This window comes from Rattus norvegicus, chromosome 8 (genome assembly GCF_021556685.1).
Source record: "Rattus norvegicus strain SHRSP/BbbUtx chromosome 8, alternate assembly SHRSP_T2T, whole genome shotgun sequence".
Lineage (NCBI taxonomy): Eukaryota > Metazoa > Chordata > Mammalia > Rodentia > Muridae > Rattus > Rattus norvegicus.
The window spans coordinates 52942096-52967517 of record NC_141541.1 but is presented as its reverse complement, the minus strand read 5'-3'; the positions used below and the strand labels follow the sequence as shown (position 1 = coordinate 52967517).

Here is a 25422-nt window from a genome sequence, read left to right as displayed (position 1 = left end):
TAAAAACAGTCTCTCTGAGAATAACTTAGGTTAACTTTCAAAATACTTAAGCTCTTTCAAAATGTTTGAATTACATTTAGTTAGCGTGTGTGCGCGCACGCGTGCTTGCATGCGTGCAAGTCACAGGATAACTTGCTGTGTTCAGTTCTCTCCTTCCAAGGACTGAACTCCAGGCACCAAGCTTGGCAACGAATGCTTTTATCTGCTGAGCAGTCTCATCCACCCTGAAGTTCTCAAGCTCTTGGAGCCAATTCTACTTCTCAAATTTGTCTTGCAAAAATATGAATGAACAGGGAGTTTAAGTGGCTACATAAGTCATAATAAAGGCAAGAAATGCATGACAGTGTAACTATTAAAAGGAACACGGTGGGCGGGGCCCTCTAGTCCAGGCCTGGAATCTCAGCTCCTCAGAGGCTCAGGCAGGAGATCAGGAGGTGAGGCCTTCTTCTCCCACGCAGTTTCAGGCTGGCCTGGGCAATTCTGAAAAACAAAAAGTAGGGCCAAAAATACAGTTCAGTTGGTGAAGTTCTCGCCTAGCAAGCCCAAACCACATTAAAAAGAAACAGGTGGGTGTGCAGTCCTTTGGCTCTAGTAACTTGGTGGTAGAGATGAGGATTAGAAGGATTAGATCAACCTTATGGGGAGTGTGAGGGAAAACTGGAGACCCTGTTTCAAAAAACACAAAGAACTAATAAACGGAATGAAGAAGGAATTACAGGAAAAATTGTTGCTGTTTAAACTAAAGCTAGTCGAGAGGCTAAAGAGATGATCCTGTGGCTAAGAGCACTGGTTGTGCTTCAGAGGTCCTGAGTTCAATTCCCAGCACCCACATGGTGGCTCACAACCATCTGTAACTGCAGTCCCATGGGATTGACACCCTCTGCTGGTGTGTAGGTATACATGTAGACATAACCCCCATAGTCATAAAAATAAGTCAGTACATCTTTAAAGCTGGTTAAGGAACTGGTGAGGTGTGTCAGTGGCTTCCAGTCCCGATGACCTGAGTGCAGTCCTTGGAAGTCACGTGGTGGAAGGAGAGAAAGGACTCCCGCAGACTGTTCTGTGATCGCCAGATGCATGTCATAGCATATAAACATACACATACAAAATATGGGGGGGAAAGTATGGTACTGATCTGTCATTATAAAAAAAAGATGGACAGATGACTCAGCACGCACATCCCCATACACAGAATACACATGTACACATCATTTTAAAAATCTATCCTAAAAAAATCCGAGAGGCGGCTCAGCAGGAAAAGGTGCCTGCCACATAAGTCTGACAGCCTGAGTTCAAATGCCAGGACCCATACAGAAGGAAAAAGCTGGCTGCTGCAGGCTGCCGTCTGTCCTCCACAAGCGCACTAACACATATTGTTCATGCACAAAATAAATGTCCAAAGAGGGAGAGGCAGCTAAAAAGCACAACAGGATTTTTAATAAAATGGAAATGAATATGAGCACAGGAGTGTGGAAGACTGCAGAATTAAGCAGTTATTTGTAAGGAACAGTGGTTCAAGGAATGCTTCTACAGGATATATTCCCGAGTGCAAAGTTACCAAAACAAACCTGTTCTTTAAGGAACAGCCATACGTTTAAAATAATTAGAGTCATTTGACCTACTTGGTAATTTTTTTCTCTAAGATTTGCTGGTTAGGTAATGTTGCTAATTTTGGCAGGAAGGGGTACAATTATGGGTTGAAGTAATAAAAATTACTGTATAGAAGGCAAGATTTATAGCCAGAATTTGTGAATCCTAGAGTGCACTTGCCTGGCTTAAGTTGCTCATTAATGAGATGAATAATTTGTTTCACACCTGCAATTGTCCTTTTTGTTATTACATTCCTTCTAGGTAGTGTGTTTGGTTCTGAGGAAGGAGCATTGTGTAACAGCCTACATGTTCCGGCAGATGAGCTCCCAGCAAGCCCAGATGACTCAGATAATAGTGTGTCGGAGAGCCTGGATGAGTTTGACTACTCAGTGTCTGAGATCAGCCGCTCTTTCCGGACACATCAAGAAATGTGTGAACAACTCAACATCAATCACATGATCCAAAGGATCTTCCTCATTACTCTGGACAACAGTGAGTTGCAGACTTGCACCATTGAATTCTTCCCTCTTGGCTCAGGCTAGGAGCTACTTTGGTTCTTAGAAAACTGCTATGTCAGCCTCGAGAGATGGCTCTCAGTGCTTAAGAACACTGACTGCTCTTCCAGAGGTCCTGAGTTCAATCCCCAGTAAACACATGGTGGCTCACAACCATCTGTAATGGGATCTGGTGCCCTCTTCTGGTGTGTCTGAAGACAGCTACAGTGTACTCAATACAGAAAATAAATAAATCTTTAAAAAAAGAAAGAAAGAAAGAAAACTCCTATGTTTAATAGTTAAACCCACTCCTGTACCCCAAAACATAGGGTTTACCTTACTAAGGTTTTAATTCCCTAAAAACATTATTTCTTTTTTTTTTTTTTTTTTTTTTTTGGTTCTTTTTTTTTTTTTTTCGGAGCTGGGGACCGAACCCAGGGCCTATAAAAACATTATTTCAATAGATCTAACTTCTGCCATGTTGGTCTCTGTTCTTCCTTAAAAGAATAACTAACCCCATTTTCTTTTTGGATGGATGCTGAGAGGTTCAGAAGGGTTTTCCCTCTGTGCCCTATCTGTAATCAACACTAAAGTTAATGCTGGTGTCTGGAATTTTTTCCCTGCGTGTCATACTGAGAATCCACACAGTGCCTGCTCTGTAACTGCTTTGTGTATCAAGATCACTGTGGTTATTTCTGAATTCAAAAGACTTGCTATCAAGATCAGCTATTGGAAGCTGAGCAAACAGTATATGCCTTTAGTCTCCAGCACTAGGGAGGCGGCAGGGGCAGGAGGGACCATAAAACCAGTGTCATGAGGACAGGAACATTGTCCTTAACCTGTCAGATGAAAACTTTCACAGGTGATCCAAACTTGAAAAGTGGGAACGGCATCCCCAGTCGGTGCGTGTACTTGGAAGAAATGGCAGTGGAGCTGGAAGATCAAGACTGGCTGGATATGAGCAACGTGGAGCAGGTACCTCCTGATTACGTGCCCTCCGCAGAGCAGCCATGAGTCTGTTCATTCTGACGAGGCTTTGCTTACCTCCGCCTCTTCCATTGTGTGGTATCCCCTCTGAACTCTTCTATCCACCTTGGCCACATCCAAATCCACTATGTTTAAGAACCAGTTAAGATGTCATCAGAGTTGCCAGAAAAGAGTTGTCATTCCCTCCTGTCATGTACATTTATTATGCAAACTGTCGCTGTCTTTTGAAGATTTTTAATGACCCTGTCTTATCACTCCTGTTAAGAGTCTTAAGTTCCTGAGACAAGGCCCACCTCTTTTTTACATACTTTCAAAAGCCTAGAACTGGTCTGGGAAGATGGTGCCCAAGTTTGGATGGCCAGCACCCACTGAAGCTAATGGCGCCATGTGGGACAACGCTTTCAGTGCTAGAAAGGAGCGGGAGGAGGGAGCAGAGTGTCTCAGGGGACTTGCTGGGTGGGAAATAGTGAGCTCCCGGGTTAATCAGAGTTCTAGGGCAGGAGGCAGTGACAGAGCAGGACACCCATGTCCTCTGGCCTCATTCCAGTCCTCAGAAGATAAGACAACATCCATCAAGTACAACTGTTTCCTAGGATATCAGAGCCCACAATAATCAGACTGTATGATTAGTTAAAAATAATAAAGATTTTAAAAGATGGAGAGGAAAGAGGTCACTTGGCATTTCACTTTCACACTTAAAGTGTCTGACACGCAGCAGTCACAGGAAGCGTGGATTTTATGTGTAGGTTTGTCACTCATGCTTTCAACACGTTGAGCACATAGCCATTTGGTGCCCGCTCTGCCGTGACGGTCACAGACACTGGGGCCTGAATTTACGGTTACTATGTATATAACTAGTTTCTAACATTCCTGAGGTAATAAGACTCGCCCACCGTTCTGACTACATCTGATTCTTGCCAAAGCATGTATCAAACTTCTTCTATCATAGTGTTCTACCTCGCAACAGTTCAGCATTTTATTTTCTTAATAGGCCATCTTTGCTCGGTTACTGCTTCAAGATCCAGGAAACCACTTGATCAGCATGACTTCCTCTGCAACTTTAAACCTCTCTGCTGATCGCGATGCAGGAGAGCGGCACATCTTCTGTTACCTTTACTCCTGCTTCCAAAGAGCCAAGGAAGAGGTAAATGAATGAGCCCTGTGTTAGCATGTAAGAGAGAGGCTCAGGGTCTTTCCTGACATAATGTGTATTTTTTGGTATATCTGGCACTATAGGGCCATAAATCCTTGTCTCCTTTTTGTGGCGTGGGGTCCATCTTTCTTTCCAGCTAACCAGTGTCTCCTGTTCTCTATGCAAACCTCTCTAGAAAGCACACCTTTAAAAAAGAAAAACAACAACAACAACAAAAAAGAAAGCTAAATATCAGATCAGTCGGGTGTGGTAGCACTCATGAGGCACAAACAGGATTGCTACAAGTTCAGAGCTAGCCTGGTCTACATATTTACACAGTGAGCTCCAGGCTAGCCTACACTATGTAGTGAGACCAAAATAAAACAGGAACCAAACAAAATCCAAATCTTCTAACATTTCCAATGATGTGGAGAGACTTAATTGGGCTAAACTTATCTTCAGGATTAGAATTTTGGCATGTCGGCCTAAAGCCAAACTACAAATCTGTCAGGAATTTTTAGTTCCCAAGAACCAATACTACCAAGTGGTGGTCGCACACACCTTTAATCCCAGCACTCAGGAGGCAGAGAGGCAGGTGAATCTCTTGAGTTTAAGGCCAGCCTGATGTACAAAATGAGTTCCAGGTCAGCCAGGGCTACACAGACAGACCATGCCTCAAAAAACCAAAAGAAAAGAAACCAATACTGTTTGGGGATATGATGTTTTCTGTCCTGTTTACTGTACCTACCCTTGCCCCATGTTATAAAAGCTGTATGCTCTTCTCTCTTCGTTGCAGATTACCAAAGTTCCAGAAAACCTACTCCCCTTTGCAGTGCAGTGCAGAAACCTCACTGTGTCCAACACGCGAACAGTTCTCCTCACCCCAGAGATCTATGTTGACCAAAACATCCATGAGCAACTGGTAGACTTGATGTTGGAAGCTATTCAGGGAGCCCGTGAGTACAGAAGCAAGGTCTTTGAATATCTGAATTTAGAGAGGTGTTAGAGAGTCTCAGTCATTGTGATTCTGACAGAAGTTAAGGAAGGAAGCTTATGCCTTGATCTTCAAGCCTGAATACTAGCAGAATTATCAAACATACCATAGAGGGCTCAGTGGAAAAGAGCACTTTTAGCTTCCCTTCCAGAGGACCCCGGTTCAGTTCTCATCACGCACATGGAGGCTCACAACTGCATGTAATTTCAGTTCTAGGGGACCCACTGCACTCTTCTGGCCCTGAAGGCACTGCGTGCACGCAAAACACTCATCCACATCAAATAAAAGTCAATAAGTCATAAAGAGCCAATGTGGGGAAGTGGGTATCTAGTTCATTGGTCAAATAGTAGTGGAACAGTTGCCTTGCATTCACAGGTCTTCAGTTCAATTGCTACACCACAGCAGAGACAGACAGAAAGCAGGAACCTGTGTAAACATACAATAATTGTCACAGCCTCCTTCCTTTCTCATCTGTCTTCTGTTAGATTTTGAAGATGTGACTGAGTTTTTAGAAGAGGTCATTGAAGCCTTGCTATTGGATGAGGAGGTTCGAACATTTCCTGAAGTCATGATTCCAGTGTTTGATATTTTACTTGGCCGAATAAAAGATCTGGAACTCTGCCAGATCCTCCTGTACGCATACCTGGACATCCTTCTCTATTTCACCAGGCAGAAGGATATGGCCAAGGTAGGTCTCAGCATCGTATGCTCCTGGTGCTGACATCTCAATACTTGATGCTTCCTGTCCTGAGGGCACGAGAATATTGACTATCGAAGGCCGAATGTGGAATCACATGCCTCAAGTTCTAGCATTTGGGAAGTGGAGGCAGGAGGATTAGTGCTATCCTCAGCTACACAGCAAAGTTGAGTGAGATGGTTCAGTGGAAAAAGACATTTGCCATGAAGTCTGCAGAGCTAATTTGATCCCCAGAACCCATGTGGTGGAGGAAGAGAACCAAGCATACATACAGGCTGTCCTCTGACCTCTGTACTATACTCACACACATTGGATGAGTGAATGGATACATAAGGAAATGTTTAAAAGTTTTCTGTAAAAGGGTGGGAGCTGTAAAAGACTGAATTCTTTGCGACCCTGCATCTCATCCCTTTACGTCATCATACAGCTGAGTAAATAGGATTTGTCCTCCTACAGGTTTTTTTAGAGTACATTCAGCCCAAGGACCCTAGCAATGGGCAGATGTATCAGAAGACCTTGCTGGGAGTCATTCTGAATATCTCGTGCTTGTTAAAGACTCCGGGTGTGGTAGAGAATCATGGCTTCTTCCTGAATCCATCCCGTTCCAGTCCTCAGGAGATCAAAGTACAGGAGGCCAACATCCATCAGGTGGAACTGCTTCCCAGGGTGTCACCGTCCCTGATTTGAGATGACCAAGGAACCATGTAGGGATAAGGCTGCTTCAGCCTGTTGAGGAAAGCTAAGTGGTCTGGTTGGGTTTTGTCATATTAACATAACAAAATTGCCTCCTTACTGAGGGGATGGGGTAGCACATGCTTGTAATCCTAGCACTGAGGAAATAAGAGTCGGGGCTGGAGAGATGGCTCTCAGTGCTTAAGAACACTGACTGCTCTTCCAGAGGTCCTGAGTTCAATTCCCAGCAACCACGTGGTGGCTCACAACCATCTGTAATGAGATCTGATGCCCTCTTCTGGTGTGTCTGAAGACAGCTACAGTGTATTCACATACTTGAAATAAATAAACCTTTAAAAAAAAAAAAAAAAAGGAAGAGTCAGGGGATCAGGAGTTGAGGGTCATCCTGAACTACATAGCCAATACTAGGCTAACCTGTACTATAAAAAAATAAAGGAAGGGGCAAGGTGGTGGTAGCACACACCTTTAATCCCAGCACTTGGGGGGCAGAGGCAGGCAGATCTCTGAGTCCGAGGTCAGCCAGAGCTACACAGAGAAACCCTGTCTCAAAAAACAAAAAAAGGGAAGGCAGCAAAGAAATGACCGTTGGCACACACCTGTGATCTCAGCAGTCAGAGGCAGAGGCAGAGGCAGAGGCAGGCTGGGTCTACATTGTGAGCTCCATGACATGTAGAAAGACACTGTCTCGGAAAAAAATAAAATAAAAAAGAAGTAGGGACAGAGCTCACACTGGAATCAGGGTTCACCCTGTGACCAGAGTCAAGGCTTATCCTTGAATGAGGGTCAAGGCTCAGCATATAATCAGAATTAAAGCTAAGTTTGGAAACAAAAAAAAAAAAAATGACCATCTTCAGGTCCTTTACTAAAAGGAGAGATGAACTTTGGCAGTAGTGAGAACTGCCCCGTGTGACAGCTCTGCACACCCCTTCTTCAGTCCTTGCCCTTCTCACTAAGAGACTGTCACTCAGAGCATAAACCTTTAGACTAAACACCATCCTGTAAATCTTCCCTGTCCTCCTCCTCTTTATGCGTAGGCCTCTTAACAGAATTTAGCAGAAGTCTGAGGGCACGGCATTAGAAGGCCAAAACTGTTCAGTCATCACAGTGCTGTCAAGCAGGTGCTGAGCAGACTACACCAGTGGCCAAGCCAACTGCCCGTGGTGTTTGTTTCTTGTAAAGAAAGATTTACTGGGACCAACGAAATGGCTCAGTGAGTAAAGATCTTGTCATCCAATCTGAAGACTCAAGTCTGTTCCCCAGGGCCCACACAGTAGAGACACACTGCTCCTGTACATGCTCATACTTACGTCTAGCATGTCATGCTCACACACTAAATACATAAATGTAATGTAAAAATTAAAAACACACATTAACTGAAGCCATGTCTGTTTTGTTTATGGCTTGGTGTCACACTACAGTGGTAGAGTTGAGTAATGCTAGGAAAACCATTTGAAAACAGATCCCAAGGATTTATCACCGCATGTACCAATAGAAATCCCTACTGGGAAGCTACTCAATTCTGCGCAGTTTGGCAGCTGACCAGAAAAAGTCTCCTAAGTATCCAATCAGAGACAGGGAAAAGGAGTACAAAAGGAGTAAAGGGAAAGGTTAAGATTAGCGTTTAAACACTTGTATTTGCTGGGGCTTAGGAGTCAGAAAAGAAAATACCAGGATTGTGAAATTGGAATGTTCTGTGGTTGTGTTTTCTGGCTAAACAGTTCATGGCTCAGTTCCATGAAAAGATCTACCAGATGCTGAAGAATCTGCTCCAGCTCTCTCCAGAAACCAAGCATGGTATCTTGTTCTGGCTTGGAAACTGTTTGCATGCAAATGCAGGCCGCACCAAGATCTGGGCCAATCAGATGCCCGAAATCTTCTTCCAAATGTATGCCTCGGATGCCTTCTTTCTGAATCTGGGTGCTGCTCTCCTGAAGCTGTGCCAGCCATTCTGCAAACCCAGATCCTCTCGGCTCCTCACCTTTAACCCCACATACTGTGTCCTCAAGGACTTGAATGATGAAGAACGAAAAATTAAAAGTGTACATATGAGAGGTAGGCGGGGAACTGGGCTCTTCAAAGCAGAGCGTCTCTTACCTCTGAGGCATTGGCTCCCTTGGCCTTTGAGAAAGTACCCCCATTCAAACAGATGAAAACAAGTTAAACAATTTCAACATGGATTTTTGAAAAACAGCACCTGTTACCTTTTAAACAATAGGCCTCAATGAGACCTTCTGTCTGATTCTGGCAACCTTGAATATTCATTCCCTCATCTTTTATAAAATGCAGTCACATACAGCTGCTATCCATGAACTCAGAGGTTCCAGAAGAGGGCAGACAGGAAGGGTAACAGTGGAAACAGCACCAGAAGGGGTGAATGGTCAGCTCTGCAGAAGCTGGCGTCCTCATGTCTTAACAGACAAATCAGAGTTTACCTGGCAAAGGAGCAGGAGTATCAGACAGTGACGGATGTAGAGGTGACAGCCTGGGAAGCAGCAGCAAGCACGGCAGAGGCAGAGGCAGAGAGGCAGAGGCAGAGGCAGGTGATCTGTGAGTTTGAGGCTGTCTGGAAAAAAAATCTATGGAAAAAATGTATTGAAGAATAGTGAGTTCTACATGGTTAGAGCAAGGGGGTGGGAGGGGTGAAGAGTGCAGGGTGGAAAGGGAGAAAGCTGGCACCAGATTAGAGAAAACTTAAATATGGAGAAGAGAAAGGAATTGGCCCTGATCTATTGCTCAGAATGATTCTCTCGTCGGTTTTGATCTATTTCCTTCTAGGTTTTGGGGGGATTAAATTTTAGCCTCTTAGGAATTAAACTAATATCTGCACAAAAATAACTTAAACACTGAAAAGCATAGAATAAGTAGAAATGGCCAAGTGGTAATGGCCCATGCCTTTAATCCCAGCAGACAGGAGACAGAGGCAGGTGGATCTTTGTGAGTTCAAGGGCAGGCTGGTATACAGAGCAAGTTCCAGGAAAGCCAAGGCTACACAGAGAGACCTTGCCTCAAACGGATGGATGGATGGATGGATGGATGGATGGATGGATGGATGGATGGATGGATGGATGGATGGAAATGGCCCATTGCCTACCCCTTGGAAACTATACAGTATCAGTACTCATTTTAGTCTTTTGCTGATTTCATTGGTTCAGTGAAAGAGATTTAGCTGTTTCTGTAGATAGCTGGAGGCCAGAAAGTGTTTTTAGACAAAGTGGTTGGAGATGTGTTGTGAGGAATACCATTGTAGGAATGTGGAGGCTGAGGGAGAGGGAAGCCCAAGACCGGTGTCTGGAGAGCTGTGTGTCACCATTCCTTTCGATCCTTCCAGGTTTAGACAAGGAGACCTGTCTGATCCCAGCTGTGCAGGAGCCAGTGTTCCCCCAGAGCTACAATCTGGTGACCGAGAACCTGGCCCTGACCGAGTATACCTTGTACTTGGGATTTCACAGGTAAGTCCTTTGATGTTGTTGGAAAAGAACTGTTGGCCCAGTTAGTTGTGTTGACAGCTCAAAGGTGGGCAGTGAGTCTCAAGAGCCCTGTCAGGATGGTACAGGGAAAGTCACATGCACTGGTTTAAATTTATGTGAGTCAACTTTATACAGATTGCGCTTACAGTTTCATTTTGTTTTGTTTTCTCTCTCTCTTTACAATTTACATTGTGCTAATATTTTTCTCCACATTCGTTCAACTTTTCAATCCTTACCTTTTTGTTATTATCTAGGAAAATTTGATTACTTTCATTTTACATTTCTTTCTCTACCCTTGAATTCTTATTACTTCTGATGCCCAAAGACCAGAGACAAAACTTAGGGAAGTTGAGAGAATGGTGATAAGGGATTCCAGACAGACCAGTCTGAGCACAGAGGAACTGTGGACCTGAGAGGAAGGGGTCTAAGGAAAGGAACGCTGAGAGCTTGTGTAGACGTTCCAGAAGCGTCCATTTCTAGCAAACCAGCCACATGTCACTCCACAGTTTCTCCCCTTGTTTAGCTGAGAATGATTTCCAGCATAAGGAAGAAATGACAGCTCACTCACACGTCCCATCTGTAGAAAGTGCATATTTATTTATTTTTAATTGACAGGAACAGGGCACACATGCTCATGTGTGATGTAGAAGCCAGAGATCAGTGTCAGGTGGCTTTCTCCGATGCCCCCCACCATGTCTTTTGAGGAAGGATCTTTCACTGAACCTGAAAGTCGCTGATTCAACAGGACTCCAGGGATCCTGTTTCTATGTCCCCATGAGGAGCACAGCAGCACAGCAGCGCACTCATCTTTGACATGGGTGCTGAGGAACTAGACGCCTGTCCCCTGCTTGCACAGACAGACGAGCGGTTTCTCAATTAAGCCATCTCCCCAGACCCAGGAATACTGATTGTTTGCTTGCTTATTTATTTATTTATTTATTTATTTTCCAGAGCTGGGGACCGAACCCAGGGCCTTGCGCTCGCTAGGCAACGCTCTACCACTGAGCTAAATCCCCAACCCCTTATTTTTTTGAGATAGGATTTTTCTGTGTAGTCTTGGCTATCCTGGAACTCACTCTGTAGACCAGACTGGCCTCAGTTCTACCTGCCTCTGCCTCTGCCTCTTAAGCGCTGAGATTAAATGTGTGTATCACACACCTGGCCTGAAATACTGATTTTTTTTTTTAGTGGCTTCTCAGGATACTTAATGTAAGGTTTTTTGTTTTGTTTTGTTTTGTTTTTTTGTATTTTTTTTTTAACTCCTCTGACAGAAAAGTAACTGGTGGCGAGGGGTTGGGGAGAGCTAGTAAAAATATGTCTTCATTAGACAGTGTTTCTGACCTGTCGTTGACATTTTAAGTGTGGTAACAGAAGTTCAGCATGTGTTTGATCCGCTCAGCAATCTAAATTCAGACCTAGAGATGCCTGGCATCTAGTTTCCCAGTCAGTCACCCTGGTAGCTGGCCACAAGAACCAAAGGAGTGATTTATGATTGTACATGTAGAACCAGTTATCAGTGGCTTTTAGTCCCAGGTCTTTCCTTCAATATTCAAGTGAGCTTTTGGGAAGAATAGTCATCATATTCTCTAGAGTGCTGCTAGCTGCTCCTAGGTTATGTACCTGTTGGTGGCTACTTTAGGTGTGACTGTTAAAACCGAGCCTTTTCACCTGCTTAGTTTCCTCACTGCAGAGATCATCCTCCGATCCGCCTGTGTGCTCTAAAGCTTGTTCTGGGCTGCTCATACGCTGCCTCATTAAAATGGCTGCTTTCTGTAATAACCACGCCCTCTGCATCCAGCTCGTGGTAGAAACTGCTCACTCTCATAATTAGCTCCGGATTTGTGGTACACATTTGTGGTAACAGTTTCTGAGATCAGTACACCTTGCTTCTGTCTAGTCACTAACGTTTGTGAATGCCTCTGTGTCATTGACCCCACAACTTTCTACAGCGGTAGAACACTAGAAGAAACAAACAAGGATTTGCTTTTTGGTATGGTCTAGTCTACACTGCCCCCACGTTGGGCCTCCCTGACCCAGTCTCTTCTGCTTTCTTGGGGGCAGGTTGCATGATCAGATGGTAAAAATCAACCAAAATCTGCATCGGCTGCAGGTTGCCTGGCGAGATGCTCAGCAGAGTTCTAGCCCTGCTGCTGACAATCTCCGTGAGCAGTTCGAGCGCCTGATGACCATCTATCTCTCTACCAAGACTGCAATGACTGAACCCCAGATGCTGCAGAACTGCCTGAATTTGCAGGTGTCCATGGCTGTTCTGCTGGTTCAACTGGCCATAGGCAATGAGGGCTCTCAGCCAATAGAGCTAAGTTTTCCCCTGCCAGATGGCTACAGCTCTTTGGCTTATGTGCCAGGTAAGCAGCCTGTCCCTTGGGAACATCCTATTAATAGCCACCTACATTTAAGTGGGTCACCTTGGAAGCTTAATCCTCAAAACACCCTTCCTTAGTTATCACTCCATTGTTTTTAGAGAAACTACACAAACTTACAAGTATCTCCTGGCCAAGCATGGGGGGCCCCAGCAGTTGCTTCTCAGCTTTGTGTCTCCAATGCTGGGAGTGTCAGAAAACAGCCTGCAAAAGATGAACTGCAGCCAGGGCTTTCACAACTCTTAGTTTCTCATTAATATTGCTTGTCTTTCAAAGTATTCAACTGTCTGTCTAGCTCCCCCTGAGGTTTTTTTTAGAAAAAAAAAACCCCTCTTACTAATTCAGAAGGGAGATTGTATATATATGTTTGTCAGTGAGGGGTCAGTAGATGTTGGTCACTAATCAGATTAAATGTTCTTGAAGACTGTGCTGGTCTCGAATTGCTATATAACAAGTTACAAATATAGCAGCTTAAAACAGCAAACGTTATCTCACACAATCCTTTGCATCAGAAGTCCAGAAGCCCTTGGCTATGTGATTCTAGCTCAGAGTACTAGTGAAGCTATGGCCAAGCTGTCAGTCAGAACCATAGGACTCTAAGGACTCAACAAGGGCTGGTTGTTATCAGGCCTCAGCTGCTCGCCAAAAGCCTCACACATCTCTTCGTGCCATTCACTATGTGGCAGCACAGGTGACCAAAATGAAAGCTGCAAACTTTCTTAACTAACCTTGAAAATATGTACTCTGCTGCATACATCTGGTATGTCCTAGTCTACACAGTGATGATGTCCTTTGCTGCATACAGCAGGGGATCTCCTAGTCTAGAGGAATGCAGAAAGGGACCTTGCAGAGATCTGATGCCAAAGGGGAGAGTGGTTAGAGGACCATCCTGGAGCTCCTCACTGCAGTCACCTAGTATAACTAGCCACACCTAAAGGGTGGCTTAAACTGTGGCCAACCCTTGGGGGCACAGAGTGGCAGTGTTTATAGTTCTTTGTGTCATTGCTGTTCGCGCATTTACTTGGATAAGAACAAAGCTTTATATACAGGTAAGCGATCCTATGGCTACTACCTTATCCCCACCCCTGGTACATAAAAGACTTGGGCTTTTTTAAACCTTTATTAATTTATGTGAAGAAGGCACTGGGATGTTGTTTGGGACCAGTGAACAAATGTTTGGCTCATTCCAGTGAATCTTTTTCAGAATTTTTTGCAGATAACCTAGGTGATTTCCTCATTTTTCTCCGGCGCTTTGCTGAGGACATTTTGGAGACGTCAGCAGATTCCCTGGAGCATGTCCTTCATTTTATCACCATTTTCACTGGAAGCATAGAAAGGTGAGGATGTGCTGGACGCTTGCCCCAGTCACTGGTTAGAGGCACAAAACATTCTGCCTGCTGTGGTGAGGTTTAGTACGCAGAGGACTTTGCCCACCGAGAATTTGAACCTGCATGTAAGGCACTAATAGGATTCCAGTGCTTGTCCCTGGTTAAAATAGTTAACCAGAATACGAGAAGCTGGACCAGCGGCAGACAGATGCTAAACTCTTTTACTAATTATTTCAACCAAAGCTTGTTCCTGCTGTTTGAGTTGAATAAGCAGTAAACCAGCCTGGCTTGATGTTACATCTAGTCTGGTGGTTTTACTGTATACTGTGGTTTTAGAATTGCTTCACTGGGTTTTTTTGGGGGGAGAGAAGGGAGGGTGTTATGTGTGTGGGCCAAAGGGAACTATTTTTATGCACAAAAGGGCATATTTGCTGCAAAATAAAAAGACGTCCACAATGTCTCAAGACATATCAATGAGAAATATATAGAAGCCCGATTTACTGAGCTGAGCAGACCTAAAGGAAGTTGGCCATAAGCCAGCAGGCATTGATGAGACTCATAGGACAGGGATTATGGAGCTGTCGGATAATTATAACCTAATTATCTGCACTCAGAAAGCTTGGAAGGCAAGTCTATTCAAAATGAGCCTGTCTGAGAAAATAGTAAATAGTAATAGTAAATAATGCATTGTTATAGAGAAGAAAAGTGAATGTCCTAAGCATTCCAAGTGCTCCCTCATACATGGTGAACTGTGCTCTAGAGAGCTAAGTGGGAAGGCATGATAGTGTACATTATAATCCCAGCACTCAGGGGGCAGAGGCAGGAAGATTGCTGCAGGTTCAAGGCCAGCCTGGTCTACATAGGGAGTTCAGGCAAGCCAGGACTATGTACTGACACACTTGAAACAGTTGTGGCTTTTCCATATTTAATAGTGATACAGTCCATACTGCCCCTGTGTAGAATAGAGGTGATCAGGGAGTTATGTTTCCTGCTCATTGTGCTCTCTGCCCTCTGCAGAATGAAGAATCCCCACCTGAGGGCCAAACTAGCAGAGGTGTTAGAAGCAGTGATGCCTCACCTGGACCAGACCCCAAGCCCCTTGGTGTCCAGTGTGTTCCACCGAAAACGTGTGTTCTGCAACTTTCCATACGCTCCCCAACTTTCTGAAGCCTTGATCAAGGTTTTTGTGGACATCGAATTTACAGGTAAAGAAGTCACATGGCCAGCTCTAGAGCTGAGAACTAAGAGTTTGACAGCTTGATCACAGAGTGTCAACCAGCATCACTTGAGCACTCACTGTGTGCCAGGCTTATGCTGGGTGCTTTATTTTTACTGTGTTGTTAACTTGTCTATCTGAAGAGTTTATCTACAGTGTTCTCATTTTATATGCAAGAAAATAGATGCTAAAAATGTTTTAATTGTTTTGTATATATCATACACCTAAAAGTGTTACAACCAGCTTTGTCTCACAAAACAACAAACAGCAAGCAAGGCAAGCATGAGGACCTGAGACTGAGCCCTAAAATCCAGGTTTTTAAACGTTGAGCACAGCAATGCCTACCCCTAATTTAGTCCTAAGGAGGCAGAGACAAGAAGATGCCTGGGGCTTGATGGTCATCCAGTATGGACAAATCGTTGAGTTCTGATTTAATGAGAGACTCTGTCTCAAAAAAAAAAAAAAAAAAAAAACAAAGTGGAAGCAAGGTAGTGGAAGCAAAGGCAGGGAAGGGGATCCTTGTGAGTTCGAGGCCAGCAGGCATTGATGAGACTCATAGGACAGGGATTATGGAGCTATCGAGTGAGTTCCAGGGGCAGCCAGGGCTACACAGAGAAACCCTGTCTCAAACAAACAAAGAGCAAAAAGGAGAGAAGTTGAGGAAGGCACTTGTAGACATTCAGCCTCCACTTGTACATGTACAAACCTACACACATGGACACACATGCAAATATGTATAAACACATACACACACACACACACACACACACACACACACACACTTAAAAGAGTACCAGTAGACAGCATTATCTCTCTCCAGTTCTCATCACCTGAGTTTCAATTAAGCAGAGCTTTGTCTGAACTAGTAGTCAAGACATGCTAAGCAGTTACATAAGAGTCTTCTTAAAGTGGATTTCTGCCATTTGGTAACATGTACAATTACCATTAAAAAAGGCATTTAGCATTTTATTAGCTAACTGTCCACATTTGTTTTCTGCCTTTGTCTCTTACTTACCTCTGGGTCTTGATTTCTCACATAAAGAATGAGTCAGAATGATGATTCACCATCACAGTATGTGTGAACCTTCCCTGAGGAGCTGCCCAGCAGTCACCGTGGTGATCTCACTGTGTGGCCGTACAGCCAGAGAATTGTAATGGAATGCATTCCATTAATATGAAAGTAAAGATTGGAAACGGCTCTCAGCCCAGCAGAGAGGTGCAATCTTAACACCTGGGAGATAGAGACAGAATGGCTTAATTGGAAGCCATCCTAGAGCCAAGTGTGACACCTGACTCTAATCCCAACACTCAGGAGGCAGATGTAGGTGAAGCTCTGTGACAGCCTAGTCTATATAGCAAGTTCCAGCATAGCCAGGGTTACATAGAGAGACCCTTTCTCAAAACAAAACACCAAAAGGAAGGAGGGAGGGAGGTCAGGAGGGAGGAAGGGAAGGAGGGAGGGAGGGAAGGAAGGAAGGAAAGAAGGAAGGAAGGAAAGAAATGAAGAGGAAAGGAAACAAAAGGAAAAAGAAAATACTTTGGGTTATATAGCAAGAGGGTTATAAATGAATAAATGAAAGGAAAAAGTCAGTGTGAGAAGTGGGGGGTGGGGCGAGGACATTTGTACTAAATAGAACAAGGAAACCTAGGCATCTAGTCTAGCCACTATATCTATCTGTCTAGCTTCACCCTTCGAGGTTGGAGAGGTCTTACTTGTACTTCAAACACCGTATAAGATTTTTAGCTCTTGGCATGATTTTTTGGAATAATCAAGTGCCAATTAGCCCCATGACTGGGATATTGTCTATAAAGAATGTGGAGATCGGGGTTGGGGATTTAGCTCAGTGGTAGAGCCCTTGCCTAGGAAGCTCAAGGCCCTGGGTTCGGTCCCCAGCTCCAAAAGAAAAAGAAAAAAAAAAAAAAAAAAAAAGAATGTGGAGATCACTTAGTGTCCCATTTTGTACGTGACTTTGACTGCCATAGTGGCTATCTCGAAGGCCTCACTTTTTTCTTTTTTTAAACAACTTTGTACTGACTCCTTACTAAGTAAGCTGCCCTTTAGATCTGTTTCCCTCTTATTTGTCAAGCAAACAAACGAAACACTTGGCCTAATTCTAGGCTTTAGAAATTGCTAGAGAAAGCTGGGCATGCTGCCTCACACCTTTAATCACAGCACTCCGGAACACTTCTCTGAGTTTGAGACCAGCCTGACCTACATGAGTTCCAGGCGACCCGAGGATCCACAGAGAAACCTTGTCTTGCTGTGGGGGTGGATGGGGATTCCTAGCAAAGGCTGGGGATGTTGAACCCCAGTCATAGTATACTTACCCAACATATACAAGACTTACATTTTGTGTGTTATGCATATGTTGTAATAGAATATCTTTATTCTTTAACAATTTCATGCATGTAAAGAATGTTTGATCATATCCACTCCCAACTCCCCCTTCCTACTTCCTCTGGAAACTCCCAACATGTTCCCTTTCCCTTCCCCCATTCACATCTGCCCCTGCTTTTGCCCACATCCATTGAATCTCGTTGGTGCTGCCTGTGGGAATGTCGGCTGGTCTTGTGGACATGTCACGTGTAGGAATTGTAGCTACAGCCTAGGTTTTACCCCCAGCATCCCAAGGAGTGTGGGCTGGAGGAACCCCTAGGGAAGATTTTGGCAGCAGCCTTGACATTCAGAGTAAAGAAAATGCATACACATATGTCCTGTTCATTCTCTGTTAGACCACCCTCGCTGATTTCTCACTCTTGCCTTACTTTAGGGGACCCCCACCAATTTGAACAGAAGTTTAATTACCGCCGCCCTATGTATCCCATCCTAAGATACATGTGGGGGACAGATAGCTATCGGGAGAGCATTAAGGTAAGAGAGGTTTTCATGGTACTATTTGCTTCAGGTCAGCCTCAGAACCATTGGTACGTGATTTGGCACTAAAATATCTTCTTCTTGGGCTGGGACTTACAGGATTTGGCTGACTATGCCTCTAAGAATTTAGAAGCTATGAATCCCCCACTGTTCCTCCGATTTCTTAACCTATTAATGAATGATGCTATCTTCCTTTTGGATGAAGCCATACAGGTAAAAAAGTAAATATTGTGTGTGTTCCTATACTGTCTACAGTGATCTCAGTGAGAAGGGCTTCAGCTCATCAACCTTGGTGGTAGTGGGGTGGTAGTGGAGAAGTGTTTGTTATGTTTTGTTCTGGGTTTTTTGGTTGGTGTGCATTTAGATAAGTTCTCTCTCAGTCTTTATCTCAAGCTGACCTCAAACTCATAGGAATCACTTCACCTTAGCCTCCTAGAGTTTTAGGGTTGCAGACATAAACCACTACAACTGGCAAAAAGTATATCGCTTTGACCTGCTAATTATAATAGAGTAATCCTTGCTCTAGAACATTCTTGCACACTGGTGTATGTGCTTTATAATAGTGTGCCCAACACTTTCTATACAGCTTTCTAGGTTTAGCATTTCACTAGATCAAAGGTCATTTTGGACTTGGGTGGTTCTTTGGATGAGAGTTTAAAAGATGGTCTTGGGGGCTGGAGAAACAACTGAGAGATTAAGAGTACTTATGACTTTTGCAGAGGACCTCAGTTCAGTGCCCAGCACCTAAATGACAGCTCACAAACACCTGTAACTCCAATTCTAACACCATCTTCTGACCTCTTGCAGACATGTTGTGCACATACATACACATAAATATTTTTTAAGTGTGATAAAGACAAAATAAGCTATACCAACAGGCCAACAATACAGGAAAAAAAATCATAGGATCATAATTTTGGTCAGTGACTGTGAGACTTACTTACAACAGAGTACCTGAGAAAAACCACCTAAAGAAGGAAGGATTGTTTCAGCTCCAGGTTACAGAGGTTTTTGGTCCTGGCTTAGCTGTGTGCTCTGCATTGGGCCTGCAGCAGGGCAGGAGCTCAGAGTGATTAGGCAGTGACCCTCAGGAAGATGGCGTGGGTTAGTTTGAAGGTAGCCTACAGGACAGTCAGGAGCTCTAGTTGATAACCACTAAGTAACTTGTGCTTGCTTTGAGAAAGGGGTCTGCCTCCCACTCTTTTCATAAGCCTGCACTCTGAAACTTAACCCAGGCTCTCTGAGGAAATGAGAACAGTTCCTGCTATAACCATCTCTGTTAAGTAAGAACAATATGATTCAGGGCATGAAGCAGATGGCATTCTCTTAAGCTAGGTTAACTCATCATTTTCTGTAACAGGAAGGATGAGGAGAAGGGAGGGTTTTAAGTAGTGATGATTCCCTCTGGATATAGGGTCTATTTGTAGAACTTTAGTTTTGAGGCTTTTGTGTTGTATGTGTATGTTTTAGGTAGTTTTGAACCTTTTGTGTTGTATGTATATGTTTTAGGAAGGACTCCATTTTCGTGTCATCCTTGTGGTTTAGCCTGGCTTCCATACGCTGCTCCACTGATCTTCCTTTCCATCTCTGGCTATGCTCCTGGCTCTGGGCAGTATCTAGCTGTTTACACAAGCTGAGACAAATCTGTATGAAGACACTATTTTTTCCTTTCCAAAAGTCCCTTAAAATGTAGTTTTATATTGTGTGTGTCCACTTTCTACAGTGTGCAGGTGGAGGTCAGAGGACAGTTTATAGGAGTCTGTTTTCTCCTTTTACCATGAGGGCTCTGGGTACCAAATGCAGTTCATGAGCTTTGATTACAAGCACCTTAACCCATGAACTACTTTGTTGCTCCTCCCGAAGTTCTTAGGCTTTAGCCGTACAGTGACAAAGGCTTCACCTGGCCTCTAAACTTCCCAGCTTTGCTGACTGGGCTTGGTTTTTGTTGTTTGTTTTTTAAGATCAATGTGTATAAGTGTTTTGTTTCCATATCTGTATTGACACTACATGCATGCAGGTGCTTGGGAGAAGAAAAGAATTCTGTTTCTTAGAGCTAGAGTTACAGGTGGTCACATGGTGCAAGAACAAGTGCTCTTAATCTCTGAGCCACTTCTCCAGCTCTGGATTTTTTTTTTTTTTTTTTTTTTTTTTTTTTTTGGTTCTTTTTTTCGGAGCTGGGGACCGAACCCAGGGCCTTGCGCTTCCTAGGTAAGCTCTGGATTTTTTTTTTATGTGTATTGTTTTGTTTGAATTATGTACATGCATATAATGCCTATAGAGGCCAGAAGAGGATAGCAGATCCCTCAGAACTGAAGTTAACAGGTGGTTGTGAGCCACAGTGCTGGTGCTGAGAATTAAACCCCGATCCTCTCCACGAGAGCAGCAAGAGCCTGTAACCATTGAGCCTCCTTTCCAAACCCAGATGACTGGATTTTAATTAAGCCCTATTAAATGTCATGGCCCTTCAGTTGCATTTCTCTTATCTGGTTTCTATAGTATTTGAGCAAGATAAAGATTCAGCAGATTGAGAAAGACCGAGGAGAATGGGAGAGCCTGACGCCAGAAGCCCGCCGAGAGAAAGAGGCAGGTCTGCAGATGTTTGGGCAGCTGGCACGTTTCCATAACATCATGTCCAATGAAACAATTGGGACCCTTTCCTTCCTGACATCAGGTAAGAACATGAAAGTATGCTGTCCCCAAAAATGGAGAAATCAAGGTCTGTTTTACTGAGGGATCAGCCCAGCTCAAAATTAAGAGTTTAGAATCTAGGACGGGGTGCAGCTCAGGCAATAGAGTGCGTCCCTCACCTGTATGAAAGCCTGCCTGGTGGCACACACCTGTAATCCCGGCACTCCGGAGGCTGAGGCCGGAAGCTCACAAGTTACAGGTCATCGGCATTTACATAGTTATAAAAACATAAGTGTGTATGTGTGCACGTGTGTGTGATAGAGCAGCCAGAGAGCAGGAGTGAAAGGAAACCATCTAATGAGAAATGCAGAAATCAACTTTTAAAAGCTCTTTTAAAAACTTTATCAGTTCAAAGAAATCAGAGAAGATAAGGTGGCCACAAACCAAGAACAAAAGCCACAAATGACAGAGAAGACATTTTAAATATTAAAAATGTGACTTTAAAACTTTAAATATTTAGTGAAAGGGTTAAAAAAGTAAATTCAAGGAACACTGTCATTGAAGTGGAACAGGAAAAAAAAAGAGATAGAAAGTAGAAGAGAAAGGATAAGGGAATGAAAATGAAGTCTCAAATATAGGTCAGATGTGGGAGCCATGGGTAAAGGCCTGTGCCACCAAGTCTGACAACCTGGGTTTGATCCCTGGGAGCACCAGCTCCCACGAGTTGTCCTCTGACCCACACACACTTGCTGTAACACATGCAGGTGCACACAAAAATGTAGTTTTAAATATTTTAACAGTGTTCATGTCTGGGTAGTAGCTTTTCTTTCCTTTTGTTTGTTTTTGATTTTTGTTTGTCTATATTTTTTTCACTGAAAACGTATTATGAAATTAAAAATCCTCAAAGGTCTTGAATAAATTTAAATGTAAGGAGAAAATTATGGCTGTGTTGAGTTTTAAGACTTTGGCTTTTCTCCAGAGATCAAGTCACTGTTCGTGCACCCGTTCCTGGCCGAGCGCATCATCTCCATGCTCAACTACTTCCTGCAGCACCTGGTTGGCCCCAAGATGGGTGCTCTCAAAGTCAAGGACTTCAGCGAATTTGATTTCAAACCTCAGCAGCTTGTATCAGACATCTGCACTATCTACTTAAATCTTGGGTATTTGAGATTGGCGTTGAGCAAGCCTTGGGGATGCTAATATTTTGATAGCAGAGTGGCTGGTGAGCTATTGTGTGAAAATAGTGGGGGAGGCAGGCTCATCTCTAGCTGATAGACAAGGACACCTTTATAGTTTGAAATGGGAGATTTTAACTGGTCTATTCTGCCTTGATCTGTACAAAGATAAACATTTTTTGGTTATACTACTGTTGGTGAAAATATTTTTATGGCTATGGAATACTTTATAGTACAGAAAATGAATGTGGTGGTGTATGCCTGTAATCCCAGTACTTGGGAGTCCAAAGGAATGTGGACCTCTGAGTTTAATGCTAGCCAGATCTACAGAATCAGCTCCAGGATAGCCAGAGCTACACAGAGAAACCCTGTCTCAAAACACAAACAAACAAAAAACCAACATAAGATGAAGAAAGAAAGTTGGATGTCAAGCCAGGGAAATGGCTCAGTCAGTAAAAGCTTGGCACACAGACAGGAGGGTCTGAGTTTAGATCCCTAGGACCTACCGAAAGAGCTGCACGTAGGAGCATGCACTGTAACCCAGTACTGGGACAGCAAAATCCAGAAAGACTCCTGGAGTGTACTGGTCATTCACCCTAACAAAACTGGTGAGTTCTAGATCAGTGAGAGACCACGTCTCAAAACCAGTCTGGCGTGTAACTGAGGAAGACACCCTCATACATAGATATCCTTATGCATGCATATATACATACATACCACACACAGAGAGATACACATACACACAAGATAAAATGCCTTTCTAGTTCAGTAGAGCTCTGGTGGCTTGGAAGTGCTGGGATGATTGTCTATAGCCCATCTGCTCTCTCCACACTGACCTGTGCTCTAATGCTGTTTCTTTCTAATGCTGACCTTTCAGAGATGAGGAGAATTTCTGTGCCACTGTGCCCAAGGACGGACGTTCCTATTCCCCTACTCTCTTTGCACAGACAGTCCGAGTCCTGAAGAAAATCAATAAGCCCGGGAATATGATCGTGGCTTTCAGTAACTTGGCAGAGAGAATCAAGGTGAGGAAGAGGACAGCTTGTTTCCTCAGATAGTCAGTAAGAAACTCCAGACTGCCATTTCAACTCGGCTGCTTCTGCCCTGTTTCCAGGAGAAAAGGGGCACCTTTCTAATGCCTAGAGGCAGTAGAAACAGACACTTCCTCCTAGTCAGTCAATGACTGGAGCAGCCATCTTTCTTCTTCTTCTTCTTCTTCTTCTTTTCTTTTTTTTTTCTTTCTTTTTTTTTTTTTTCGGAGCTGGGGACGGAACCCAGGGCCTTGCACTTGCTAGGCAAGTGCTCTACCACTGAGCTAAATCCCCAGCCCCCTGGAGCAGCCATCTTACTAAATGTTTTCCTGTCCCAGAAGAATAAGAGCAGAAATTAAAGATGTTTCTATCAGGTGAAAAGAATGTGCATTTGTGAAGTCTTTCTTTAGACTAACTTTTCTGTCCCAGTGTTAAGAAAGATTTGAAAACCTAGTGTTAATGCAAAAGAACTTTTTGGAATAAAATGCAGGAGGAAGGGCAAGGCTTGGTGGTACATGGCCATAGCCTGGCACTCACCCAGCTGAGGCAAGAGGAGTCCAAGTTCAAGGATAGCTTAGGCAACACAACAAGTTCCTAACTCAAAATAAGTAAAAACTGGGCAAGGGTGTGTAGTTTGCAGAGCCTGGTTCTATGGCTTTGCTCTGTCCCCTATATTTCTTCTGATGGTTGGTTTATACTGAGATGCATTTAGCGATTAAAATGCTCCGTTGTGCTCAGCTTATCCCCCAGTTGGACAATGGCAGAGCTCCATTAGGAGTGGAGGAGAGGGAAAACACATGGCTCCGATGTCTAAAAGAAAACCTTCCTCTCTGGGTAGTAGTGATGCGTGTTTTTAATCCCAGCCCTTGGGAGACAGAGGCAGGAAGATCTCTTGAGTTCCAGGACTGCCAGGGCTACACACAGAAACCGGCTCCAAAAAGAATCACACCAAAGCAAAAAAAGGCTGACACCTTCTTTACAGTGAGTTTCCTCTTACAGGATTCTCTGTGTAGCACTGGCTGTCTTGGAACTCAGTCTGTAGAACAGGATGGCCTTGACCTCCGAGATCGGCCTGCCTCTGACTCCCAAGTGCTGGTTAACACTGTATGTCACTACCACGAAGCTGAATTTCCTTTTTCATTGATCTGGGCTTTGCCAAAGAAAGCCACAAGGAAGTATTTACCAGCGTCAGATGTCAGAGCACTTTAAAATCTCTGAACCTGCTTATACCAGGAACTGCTTTTAAGCACAGACTGTGTGAGTGGCTTAGTGATTATTCAACTCCAGCCCTCCCACCCACTCCTCTTGCAAATGCCAGCATTCACACGAGAATGTTTAAAAACATCCCCGTCAGCTATGATTCCCAGCAGCTGAGCTCTGTCTGCGTCACTGCGGACGGAGGGTTACTGAGGACCACAATTAAGGTGCAGCAGTTACTAAGCAGTCTGAGGGCTGCACTGTGAGCTCACTTTAGAAACCAGCTGTGGTCTCCTCAGTCTCTTGCAGACCTCCAACAACAAGAGGAGGAGACATATGCAGATGCCTGCGATGAGTTCCTGGACCCCATCATGAGCACACTGATGTCTGACCCTGTGGTGCTTCCGTCTTCCAGAGTCACTGTGGACAGATCCACCATCGCCAGGCATTTACTCAGGTATGCCCGCCCACAGAGCTGCCTCAGGAGCGCAGCCGTGTTAGTTTCATATGTTTGCTCTCCCCGAAGCACTCTGCACAGTGGGTTCCCATACAGCAGACTCATTGGTGTAGCATTTTGCTATCACCTGTTTATGACTTTAAAAGGAATAGCTCTTACTTCTTCCTTAAGTAATCTTAGCTAGGCATGGTGACAGGAGCCTGGAATTGCACTTGGAAGACAGAGGCAGGAGGATTGCCATAACTTTGAAACTCTTGTCATCTACATAGCAAGTTATAGATAGCCAGAGCTACATAGTAAGACCCTATCTCAAAAAACAAAAGAAATTGTACCCACATTATAAAATATCTCAACCTGAAATATGATGCTCTGACCTGAAATTATTTTAATTGTAAAAATATCAAAAATGGGCTTGAGCTGGGGGAGGAGGAATTAGCTCAGATTTTACACTCCCTTCAGTTACTGTATTTGTATTTGGGTATGGTAGTTTGTGTAACATAAACTCACCAAGCTGCGTGCTGTTTGGACAGTCACCCTGCAGATGTCCAGAGAAAAGACAGGAAGGCAAAGATTAGTGGAAGCTCCTCAGTGACCAAGCAACCCTTACCTTCACTTTTGGAAGAGTAGTCTGCAGCTTGAGGAAGGGACGCTGGTAACTGGAGTTTTTTACTGCAGCCCCCTACAGTCAGTTGATTGTTTTTTAATGTGTTTGAGTATTTGGGTACATGTATGTATGCCAGAAGATGTGGGATCCCCTGCAGTTGGAGCTATGGATGGTTGTGTCACCATGTGGGTGTTGGGAACCAAACCTAGGTCCTCTACAAGAGCACCATGTCCTCCCAACTGCTGACCCAACTTTGCGGTCCCCAGCTTTGTTACTTTTTATTCTTGAGGCAGGGTCATGCTGTGTTACACAGGCTGGCTCAGGCTCGTAAACTCAGCAGTCTTCCTACTTCATCAGTACTTCCAACGTCCTGATGACTTAGGACCACGGGTAAACACCACCGCACCCAACCTAGCCTCTCCCCCTTTCTTAAAGACAGGAGGTCATGCAGCCCAGGCTGTCCTCAAATTCACTCT

The 25422-nt window shown here is 44.0% G+C and overlaps 1 protein-coding gene across 5 annotated transcripts in view; it reads left to right on the top strand.

Annotated features, from left to right (window-relative positions):
* The window catches only part of Ube4a (ubiquitination factor E4A), a 41840-nt gene that overhangs the window by 11407 nt on the left and 5011 nt on the right, over positions 1-25422 (top strand). For 3 of the 5 annotated variants that reach the window (XM_087561884.1, XM_087561885.1, XM_087561886.1), the window contains 17 exons: positions 1852-2082; positions 2947-3059; positions 4063-4215; positions 5000-5159; positions 5683-5885; positions 6351-6542; positions 8306-8639; positions 9916-10036; positions 12116-12420; positions 13640-13772; positions 14781-14968; positions 17751-17851; positions 17954-18067; positions 20351-20525; positions 21462-21642; positions 22535-22682; positions 24185-24342. In XM_087561884.1, the coding sequence (XP_087418010.1) occupies positions 1852-2082; positions 2947-3059; positions 4063-4215; positions 5000-5159; positions 5683-5885; positions 6351-6542; positions 8306-8639; positions 9916-10036; positions 12116-12420; positions 13640-13772; positions 14781-14968; positions 17751-17851; positions 17954-18067; positions 20351-20525; positions 21462-21642; positions 22535-22682; positions 24185-24342 (3010 nt within the window). 5 annotated transcript variants of the gene reach the window in all.